The sequence below is a fragment of the Littorina saxatilis genome, linkage group LG7 (assembly GCF_037325665.1).
Source record: "Littorina saxatilis isolate snail1 linkage group LG7, US_GU_Lsax_2.0, whole genome shotgun sequence".
Classification (NCBI taxonomy): Eukaryota; Metazoa; Mollusca; class Gastropoda; order Littorinimorpha; family Littorinidae; genus Littorina; species Littorina saxatilis.
The window spans coordinates 28,264,032-28,275,404 of record NC_090251.1 but is presented as its reverse complement, the minus strand read 5'-3'; the positions used below and the strand labels follow the sequence as shown (position 1 = coordinate 28,275,404).

At 41.8% G+C, this 11,373-nt stretch overlaps 1 protein-coding gene across 2 annotated transcripts in view; it reads right to left on the bottom strand.

Annotated features, from left to right (window-relative positions):
• Positions 1-11,373, bottom strand: part of LOC138971086 (cell surface hyaluronidase CEMIP2-like) — a 76,194-nt gene that overhangs the window by 47,510 nt on the left and 17,311 nt on the right. For both annotated transcript variants that reach the window (XM_070343685.1, XM_070343686.1), the window contains exons 10-12: positions 11,055-11,124; positions 10,602-10,720; positions 5,107-5,276 (exon numbers count right to left, since the gene is read on the bottom strand). In XM_070343685.1, coding sequence (XP_070199786.1) covers positions 5,107-5,276; positions 10,602-10,720; positions 11,055-11,124 — 359 coding nt within the window. The remainder of the gene's footprint in view (positions 1-5,106; positions 5,277-10,601; positions 10,721-11,054; positions 11,125-11,373) is intronic.

The window sequence follows — 11,373 nt, the reverse complement described above, 5'->3', positions numbered from 1 at the left end:
GGGGGGGGGGGGGGCGGGGGGGGGGGGGGAGTTGCCTTATTGCTTTATACTTACTCTACTTTTACTATACTAATACTTCAACCGACCGGCGCATTTACAATCTTGATTGCATGTATGCTTTTTTACATTTAGTCAAGTTTTGACTAAATGTTTCAACATAGAGGGGGGAATCGAGACGAGGGTCGTGGTGTATACAGTGTGTGTGTGTGTGTGTGTGTGTGTGTGTGTGTGTGTGTGTGTGTGTGTGTGTGTGTGTGTGTGTGTGTGTGTGTGTGTGTGTGTGTGTGTGTGTGTGTGTGTGTCTGTCTGTCTGTCTGTCTGTCTGTGTGTGTGTGTAGAGCGATTCAGACTAAACTACTGGGCCGATCTTTATGAAATTTGACATGAGAGTTTCTGGGTATGATATCCCCGGACGTTTTTTTCTTTTTTTCGATAAATACCTTTGATGACGTCATATCCGGCTTTTTGTAAAAGTTGAGGCGGCACTGTCACACCCTCATTTTTCAATTAAATTGATTGAAATTTTGGCAAAGCAATTTTCGACAAAGGCCGGGGTTTGGTATTGCATTTCAGCTTGGTGGCTTAAAAACTAATGAGTGAGTTTGGTCATTAAAAATCGGAAACTTTTAATTAAAATTATTGTTTTTATTAAACGATCCAAAAACAATTTCATCTTATTCTGCGTTATTTTCTGATTCCAAAAACATATACATATGTTATATTCGGATTAAAAACAATCTCTGAAAATTAAAAATATAAAAATTATGATCAAAATTAAATTTCCAAAATCGATTCAAAAACTATTTCATCTGATTCCTTGTCGGTTCCTGATTCCAAAAACATATAGATATGATATGTTTGGATTAAAAACACGCTCAGAAAGTTAAAACGAAGAGAGGTACAGTAAAGCGTGCTATGAAGCACAGCGCAACGGCTGCCGCACCAAACAGGCTCGTCACTTTCACTGCCTTTTGCACTAGCGGCGGACTACGTTCAGTTTCATTCTGTGAGTTCCACAGCTTGACTAAATGTAGTAATTTCGCCTTACGCGACTTGATTCGACGTCCCTTCAACAAATATGGCTGTCCGGGCCCGATGCAAGTTTGTTTTCTTTGTCAGTTCACACAGCCGTGTTTGAAATTATTTAAATTTAGATCTATCACTGTAAAATTGAGGTTCTAAAAAGCTGACGCCGGTTTAACTCGTGTGCTTCGATACTACCCAATATTGACGGACTGTCTGATGATATCTTCTGCTATGGTCTGTTGAGACAGTGATATCAAAATCGAGACCGGAGGTCGAGATTTTGATATCACTGTCGAAACGGACCAATAGCAGAAGATATCATCACACTGTCAGTCAATGTTAGATATATTGCTAATTCTCTGGACATTTTGTATTTACTGTAAAGAAATTACAAAAGTATTTGTCTCAGTTTTGGCTGTTCCATATCACTCCCTCTGATTATTATTTCTTTTTGTTCACGTTTTTCTTGTACTTTTTCAGTATTTTAAAATGTCTTTTCTTTCAAAAAGTCTTTAGTCACTTGCTCAACTAAATTCTGGGATCATTACATTTTCATATATATTTGTATGTTTTTAAATTTAGGTGTTTTTGTTTTTGAAGTGGGGAAGCAATAAAGAGGTCGTCGATATCAAAACTGATATCGACGGAAATGTCGTCGATATCACGTTTGCACTGAGCTCAGTTTTGCCCAATTGACCAATGAAAATCCACGTAACATATGAAATAGCAATATTACAATATATTACCTAATTGGGAGAATGCAAGTTTCCAGTACAAAGGACTTAACATTTCTTACATACTAGCTGCTTGACTAAAATCTTTACAAACATTGACTATATTCCATACAAGAAACACTTAACAAGGGTAAAAGGAGAAACAGAATTTGTTAGTCGCCTCTTAAGACATGCTGGGGAGCATCGGGTAAATTCTTCCCCCTAACCCGCGGGGGGTGTGGGGCGGTCGATCGAAGTGCCTTATTGCTTTATTCTTACTCTACTTTTACTATACTTCAACCGACCGGCGCATTCACAATCTTGATTGCATGTATGCTTTTTTCGACGTCCCTTCAACAAATATGGCTGTCCGGGCCCGATGCAAGTTTGTTTTCTTTGTCAGTTCACACAGCCGTGTTTGAAATTATTTAAATTTAGATCTATCACTGTAAAATTGAGGTTCTAAAAAAGCTCACGCTGGTTTAACTCGTGTGCTTCGATATTATACGTTATTTGTATTGTTGACCAAATATGACATTGTGCATAGATCGAGACAGTCAGCTAGTGTTCCTCCGAGACCGCGCCAGCTTCTTCAAAGAAGGAAAATCCAATGTTTAGCCGATACATAGGCTCTTGTGCAAGAAAACGATTGACAGACTTCAAACCTCCAGCCTGCTAACCTCGCCGGCATCTTGCATGCTTGATTCATCAACGATTTTGTGGCAAGTCCATTATTCCTATAACAAGTGTTTGTCTGCTTGTCTCCTTAAAAGACCACTGGGTTGACGTGCTGTAAACGTATTTTTTTTATTATTATTCTATTTTATTTTTATTTTTTAACTTTACAAAAAATTAATAAAAGTGTTAGTCTACCTGTCAACTGAAAAGACCACTGGGTCGACGTGCTAGTAAATGTAACGTTTTACTTTTGTCAACAATTAAAAGCTCCAATAACATACAGTTCTTGTTTTGTTGATCGACCTACTCCCAATATAGGACAAGGGTGTCGCACTAACTGCTGTGCCTGACTGATAGCAGCAGAGAGCCAGATGCAAGTTTGTTTCCTTTCTCAGTAGAGGGTCACCGGGGGGGGTCTGTGCACGTGCACGTTGAGGCCAAAAGTGCCATGCACGGTGATCCACGGTGCACGTTACGAAAAAGCTCCATGCACGGTGCACGCCGGACCTCTGTGCACGGTGCACGCTACGAGAATTTCCCCATTCCCATGCACGTTACGTCCAAAAAGCCCATTCCCGGTGCACGTGGTAAAGCATCGCCCCCCTCTCAGTACACACAGCCGTGTTTGAAATTATTTGAATCCAGATCTATCACTGAAAAAAGGAGGTTCTAAAAAAGCTCACGTGTGCTTTGTACAGGCTCGAAAAACCGTGTTTGAAATTATCTAAATTTAGATCTAACACTGAAACAAGAAGGGCAAAGCCCATACGACTCACATGCTTGACATCAAATAACTAAACCTAGCAATGACATCATACACTAAGAACTGCTTTACACATTTTTCCTACCAAAATACATGTGACCTTGACCTAAGGTCAAGGTCATCCAAGGTCATGCAACACAAAGCTGTTAATTCAAGACATAGGAAGTACAATGGTGCTTATTGGCCCTTTCTACCATGAGATATGGTCACTTTTAGTGGTTCACTACCTTATTTTGGTCACATTTCATAAGGGTCAAAGTGACCTTGACCTTGATCATATGTGACCAAATGTGTCTCATAATGAAAGCATAACATGTGCCCCACATAATTTTTAAGTTTGAAACAGTTATCTTCCATAGTTCAGGGTCAAGGTCACTTCAAAATATGTATACAATCCAACTTTGAAGAGCTCCTGTGACCTTGACCTTGAAGCAAGGTAAACCAAACTGGTATCAAAAGATGGGGCTTACTTTGCCCTATATATCATATATAGGTGAGGTATTCAATCTCAAAAACTTCAGAGAAAATGGGAAAAATGTGAAAAATACCTGTTTTTTAGACAACATTTATGGCCCCTGCGACCTTGACCTTGAAGCAAGGTCAAGATGCTATGTATGTTTTTTGGGGCCTTGTCATCATACACCATCTTGCCAAATTTGGTACTGATAGACTGAATAGTGTCCAAGAAATATCCAACGTTAAAGTTTTCCGGCCGGCCGGCCGGACGGCCGGCCGGACGGACGGACGGACGGACGGACGGACGGACGGACGGACGGACGGACGGACGGACGGACGGACGGACGGACGGACGGACGGACGGACGGACGGACGGACGGACGGACGGACGGACGACTCGGGTGAGTACATAGACTCACTTTTGCTTCGCATGTGAGTCAAAAAGGATGCTCTAAAAAGGCTCACGTTGCTTTCACACGTGTGATTCGATACAGGCTCGAAAAACCGTGTTTGAAATTATTTAAATTTAGATGTAACACTGAAAAAAAGGAGGCTCTAAAAAAGCTCACGTGTGCTTCGATACGGGGTCAGCTCGTTACTCCCCCGGCTCGTTACTCGCCCGGCACGTTACTCCCCCGGCTCGTTACTCCCCCTTAGGGTTAGGGTTATTAGGGTTAGGGTTAGGGTTAGTAACGAGCCGGGGGAGTAACGATACGGGGGAGTAACGAGATGCTCCCCTTCGACACAGGCTCGGAAAACCGTGTTTGAAATTGTTTAAATTTAGATCTAACACTGAAAAAAGGAGGTTCTAAAAACGCTCACGTTGTTTTCTCACTTGTGCTTCGACACAGGCTCGGGAAACCGTGTTTGACTTTATTTAAATTTAGATCGTGAGCAGGTTCGGAAAGCTTCTTCTTCTTCTGCGTTCGTGGGCTGAAACTCCCACGTACACTCGTGGTTTTTTTGTTTGTTGTTGCACGAGTTGAATTTTACGTGTATGACCGTATTTTACCCCGCCATTTAGGAGGAAGCATGCTGGGTATTTTCGTGTTTTTATAACCCACCGACGAGACACTGAAGCAGAGATCAACAGGCAGGGGAAGGACCTGGAGCCAGATCGAAAGGGCAGCCCAGGACCGTGTCGGATGGAGAATTGTCGTCGATGGCCTATGCTCCCCCGGGGGTTCATAATGGCCTAAGTAAGTAAGTAAGTAAGTAAGTAAGTATAACCCACCGAACTCTGACATGGATTACAGGATCTTTTTCGTGCGCACTTGGTCTTGTGCTTGCGTGTACACACGGGGGTGTTCGGACACCGAGGAGAGTCTGCACACAAAGTTGACTCTGAGAAATAAATCTCTCGCCGAACGTGGGGACGAACTCACGCTGACAGCGGCCAACTGGATACAAATCCAGCGCGCTACCGACTGAGCTACATCCCCGCCCCGGTTCGGAAAGCGATTGACTTACTCGCAGTAGAGGGCAAGGTCGCCGCACCAACTGCTGTGCCTGTCTGATAGCAGCAGAGAGCCGTGCATTGTCCCCACCCCAAGGTTCCTGGAGAAAGTGTTGTTCTGTTCCACGCTGTCCTCCATGAAGTAGCCATGGCCAAGGTGAAGGTAGCACACGTTGTCACTGACCTGTTGGGGCAACAGGATAACAGCGTTAAAGCTTTGATGAGATTGTGTGTGGTTTAAAAAACACACACTTTAACGGGGCAAAAGCTCAATGTATTAAACAGACAGACAGACATATCGCTGTTTTATTTTTGCTTTGATGTAACTGAAATTTGACAGCATAGTCCATCCTATGGTGAGCTGTTCCTTCTGGCTCTCTCTTAATGTAGGCGTTTTCGCTCATTGTCTTTTTATATTTAGTCAAGTTTTGACTAAATATTTTAACATCGAGGGGGGAATCGAAACGAGGGTCGTGGTGTATGTGTGTGTGTATGTGTGTGTGTATGTGTGTGTGTGTGTGTGTGTGTGTGTGTGTGTGTGTGTGCGTGCGTGCGTGTAGAGCGATTCAGACCAAACCACTAGACCGATCTTTATGAAATTTGACATGAGAGTTCCTGGGATTGATATCCCCATACGTTTTTTTCATTTCTTTGATAAATGTCTTTGATGACGTCATATCCGGCTTTTCGTGAAAGTTGAGGCGGCACTGTCACGCCCTCATTTTTCAACCAAATTGGTTGAAATTTTGGTCAAGTAATCTTCGACGAAACCCGGACTACGGTATTGCATTTCAGCTTGGTAGCTTAAACATTAATTAATGACTTTGGTCATTAAAAATCTGAAAATTGTAAAAAAAATATTTCTTTTATAAAACGATCCAAATTTACGTTTATCTTATTCTCCATCATTTGCTGATTCCAAAAACATATAAATATGTTATATTCGGATTAAAAACAAGCTCTGAAAATTAAATATATAAAAATTATTATCAAAATTAAATTGTCGAAATCAATTTAAAAACACTTTCATCTTATTCCTTGTCGGTTTCTGATTCCAAAAACATATAGATATGATATGTTTGGATTAAAAACACGCTCAGAAAGTTAAAACGAAGAGAGGTACAGAAAAGCGTGCTATCCTTCTTAGCGCAACTACTACCCCGCTCTTCTTGTCAATTTCACTGCCTTTGCCATGAGCGGTGGACTGACGATGCTACGAGTATACGGTCTTGCTGAAAAATGGCATTGCGTTCAGTTTCATTCTGTGAGTTCGACAGCTACTTGACTAAATATTGTATTTTCGCCTTACGCGACTTGTTTTTCTTTCCCTTTTCACTCCAAGATCAGATGAAAGGTAGCTTCACATCGTTAACCTAGTTAGGCTGCCATCATCACTGGCGGCATTACAAAAGTAATATCTATTTCTTGCAATACCAATAACAGGTTACATACGAAAGCTTTGGGAGAATTAATGACCAATAAAGGTCTTCTTTGTGTGTGTTGCCATGAATGTAGCTGAGAAATAAATAATATAACGTAACTTCACCGCATGACTTCATACAATATTACAAGATGTTTGATGGGTTGTTGACAGACTAGCTTTTTCGTCGGTCCGAGAGGGAGCATAGCGTATTTTCTTTCATATTTATTGACCAAGGCCGAAGGCCGCGGTCAATAAATATGAAACAAAAGTCGATATGCCCCCCGAGGACCGACAAAAAAGCTGGTCTGACAACAAACCTTCAAACATCGTTTTTGTCATCATTTTGGTAGTGAGAAAATAAGTGCACAATCAACACGGGGAGCCATGCTTTGAAACACGAGTATCGTTTTGATAACCACACGAGTTACGTTTTGATAATCACTGGCAATCAAAGCTGGCGTGTGAAAGCAACTTTCTGTGTTTTTGAGTTCATAAAATGTTGGGATGAATATGTCAGGTTTGAGGATGCACAGTTCTGTAGGTTCATCTCGGTATTCCACCCCCTCGGCTTTCAGTTGTAAATATTAAGCTTAGTGATCGAATGTGGAAGCTATATACGTTGGGTCAAAGGTCACAGAAGATTTGCGTCGTGCAGCCAGTCTCTGGTGCAGCGAAGGAAAGAATCGCTATCTTGTTTCTGACTCAGTGCTTCTTTGTTTTTCATTAGACCTGTCATTTTGCTTGCTCGGCTTTGTTAGATGTTTGCATGTCTTGTTGCTATTTTCTTTGCTTTTATTATTATTACTTATTTGCGCTTCGTTTATCGATACAACGTCTTGTGCACGGGTCAAAATGTGTGTGTCGGGGGTCAATTGGTTTGACTTGAACTTGACGTTCGTGTTTCTCCGAACGTCTGTGTATCGAAACACAGATACACGCACTCCATGACTTTGTAAGAAGACAAAACATATCGGTAGGTTTCATTTGTTTATGATGAATTTATGACCTTTCATGAAGTAGTTTTGTTTTTTGTTTACTTTTGCAAGTTTGCCAGTTCGTTTGTGGAACTTTGCAAAGCAGTGTCGTGTCGTCTGTTTAGGTCTGGGGAAACGCCAATGAAAAGAGCCGAAGAATCCCCGATCGTTTCTATTGGGTTTGCTTTTGATTATCCATGTATAACCTGCTTCCTGCAACTATGGTAACCGGGGATTTATTGCCTGGGGAACATGAGATTTATTTCCCAGGTGCTTGTGAATGAAAACTCGTGAAAATGATAACAATGCAAATTGTAAAACGAGCCGATTATTGGATTTCGATTTGTATGATTATTCTCACAACATTGACGTAGTGCGCTTAGGTTATTAGAGACAGGAGCTCATTTTATGCTACCTACTCACTGCTCTGAGTGTGTGTGTTTGTGAGAGGGTTGGGGGAGGGGGGGAGTGTGGGAGTGCTCAGTGCACGTTTAAACAATGGATTTCCTCGACATTAGGCTGATTGAGAGGAGCAACGAATTTTGTTTCGTTTCTTTTCTTAGGCCGTGAAACGTCATAATTTTGAGACCTTGATCTCGATACCACAGTAGGGGCAAAACGCGAGTGTATTAAAATGCCCATGCGATATCAGATCTCCCAAAATAAAAATAAATAAACAAGGTGAAAAAAACGCACTTCGTTACCGCCTAAAGGGTCCTTTTTAATCTCTCTAAAGACACACTTTTTCCTCGGTGCAGCTGTAAGAGAAACGCATTTGAGTATTTGCGTGACATTATTCTATTCACGCAGTACGGGTTTGTAAAACACTTAACTCAGACTCAAGACTCAAAGACTCCAAATGTTACTGTCCTTATAAAACAAGGAACATTGCCACGCAGTGTCGGGCAGTTTCAGACATAAAATATATTACATTTACTTAGAATTAAGAATTACACTAAAAATAACAACACTAAAACATATCACACCAACAATGTGAAATGGGATGGAGAGAAAGAGAAAGAGAGAGTAAGAGAGTGAGAAAGACAGACACAGAGAGAGAGAGAGAGAGAGAGAGAGAGAGAGAGAGAGAGAGAGAGAGAGAGAGAGAGAGAGAGAGAGAGAGAGAGAGAGAGAGAGAGAGAGGGAAGGAGAGAGAGAGAGGGAAGGAGAGAGAGAGAGAGGGAAGGAGAGAGAGAGAGGGAGGGAAAGAGAGAGAGAGAGAGAGAGAGAGAGAGAGAGAGAGAGAGAGAGAGAGAGAGCGAGAGCGAAAGATAAAGAGAAACAAGTCGCGTAAGGCGAAAATACAACATAGAGACTTTAAGAAGGGCTACCACATTAATATGGTTGGCATTTTCGTGGTTGCAAAAGACACTCGGCGGGGGAACACCATGTGTCGCTAGTACAGCGGTTAAGAGGACAGAAGAATTTCGTTTCGCTGGTCGCACCGGTTCAGAAGTGTCGATCAGATAATACCAGCTGCCTCACTTCTGCTGAAACGCATCAGATACTCAGGCCACAACTCAACACATCATAAACTTTAACTGCTTCATGCATTTTTCTCCTCTAGGCGGCTTGACCAGCCGACTGAAAAGTTGAGTCGGCCTGATGTTTGGGTCGCCATCTTGAAATTTCTTTCGTCTGCTCAGTCACTCACTTACCCAATTCAAGCCTGCTTTACGGCTTTTTAAACTTGATTTTTAAAAACATTTCAATGATAAATCGCGCCTAAAGATGTCAAAGCATACATCGATTACACAAGGTAGGCATATTTTATGACTATTCGAATATAAAACGCGACCGAAGTCACTTTCGTCAGAATGACCAATTCTACGAATTTCGTTTCTCTTGGCGAAGCGAATTTCTGTTCGTAGAGATCGGAAGTCACGTGTACTCAAAAAGGTGTGACGTTTTACAACCGAAAATGCCAACGAAACGAATGTGGTAGTGCTTCTTAATCTCTCTAATATTAAAGTAACTGTCGAACTCACAGAATGAAACTGAACGCAATGCAACGCAGCAAGACCGTATACTCGTAGCATCGTCAGTCCACCGCTCATGGCAAAGGAAGTGAAATTGACAAGAAGAGCGGGGTAGTAGTTGCGCTGAGAAGGATAGCACGCTTTTCTGTACCTCTCTTCGTTTTAACTTTCTGAGCGTGTTTTCAATCCAAACATATCATATCTATATGTTTTTGGAATCAGGAACCGACAAGGAATAAGATGAAAGTGTTTTTAAATTGATTTCGAAAATTTAATTTTGATAATAATTTTTATATTTTTAATTTTAAGAGCTTGTTTTTAATCCAAATATAACATATTTATATGTTTTTGGAATCAGAAAATGATGGAGAATAAGATGAACGTAAATTGGGATCGTTTTATAAAAAAAATATTTTTTTTACAATTTTCAGATTTTTAATGACCAAAGTCATTAATTAATTTTTAAGCCACCAAGCTGAAATGCAATACCGAAGTCCAGGCTTCGTCGTAGATTACTTGACCAAAATTTCAATCAATTTGGTTGAAAAATGAGAGCGTGACAGTGCCGCCTCAACTTTCACGAAAAGTCGGATATGACGTCATCAAAGACATTTATCAAAAAAATGCAAAAAACGTCTGAGGATATCATACCCAGAAACTCTCATGTCAAATTTCATAAAGATCGGTCCAGTAGTTTAGTCTGAATCGCTCTACACACACACACACACAGACAGACAGACACACACACATACACCACGACCCTCGTCTCGATTCCCCCCTCTATGTTAAAATTTTAGTCAAAACTTGACTAAATGTAAAAAGAGAGAGAGACAGACAGACAGACAGAGACAAAGAGACAGACAAAATGAAAGAGAGAGAGAAACAAAATGAAAGAGAGAGAGAAAAAAATCAGAGAGAGAGAGAGAGAGAGAGAGAGAGAGAGAGAGAAAGAGAGAAAGAGAGAGAGAGAGAGAGAGAGAGAGAGAGAGAGAGAGAGAGAGAGAGAGAAACAGACAGACAGACAGACAGACAGACAGATAGACAGACAGACAGAGACAGACAGACAGAGACAGACAGACAGACAGACAGAGAGAGACCGAGAGGGCACTACCATGAGGCATGGTCAGACGTACCTCAGCGTGATGCGTACCATGCACCGTGACACAGCGGGCCAGTGTGTGGTGGATAGAGGTGTTGCGCACGTACATCCCGCTCGCGTCGTTCATCATGTGGAAGTGCAGCGGGTATGCAGCTGCACAGTATATCTCAAACGTGACAGGCAAAGTCCTTCCCATGTTAACAGTTCGACTAGCCATTTCCATATCTGGTCAGTCTATTATGTGGGATAAAGCCGTGCGTCCCTCCTCTTTAACATAATTATTACAACAATTGCAACAATTAACAGCCTGGGCGCTCCATGTGTGCAGTTTGGAATGTTATTGTAAAACATTGGTCTCGCTGTCCGGTCTAACAGTAAAGACGTGTGATCGACAAGAAGAAAAAGAAGTTATTGTACAAACATTTCTTAAGTACTAGTGACAGTCTGTGAAATAAATTCATATTTTTTTTGTATTACAGTTACTGACCTTGATTTTGTTGCTGGCCAAGTTGAAACAGCTCCACGCCTTCCACGTGAAAAGTCGCCCCAAACACCGCCTGCAACGAGACACGTAGCGCACACATCAAGCACTTTTCGAGTTGACTGAGGGCCGGTTGAACATTAGGGCAGAAGTACACGAAGCGAAAGTGGGTGACACCCAACCGGATGAGAACAAACCGCGGGATCTGATTCGTTGAAATCAAAAAAACATCTCAATTTCAACCAACCCAACACCGCGGCTGGGCCCCACCCCGTTGGTAACTTTCTCGTGTACCTCGGCCCAGCTGGAGGGAGGGGCGTTTACA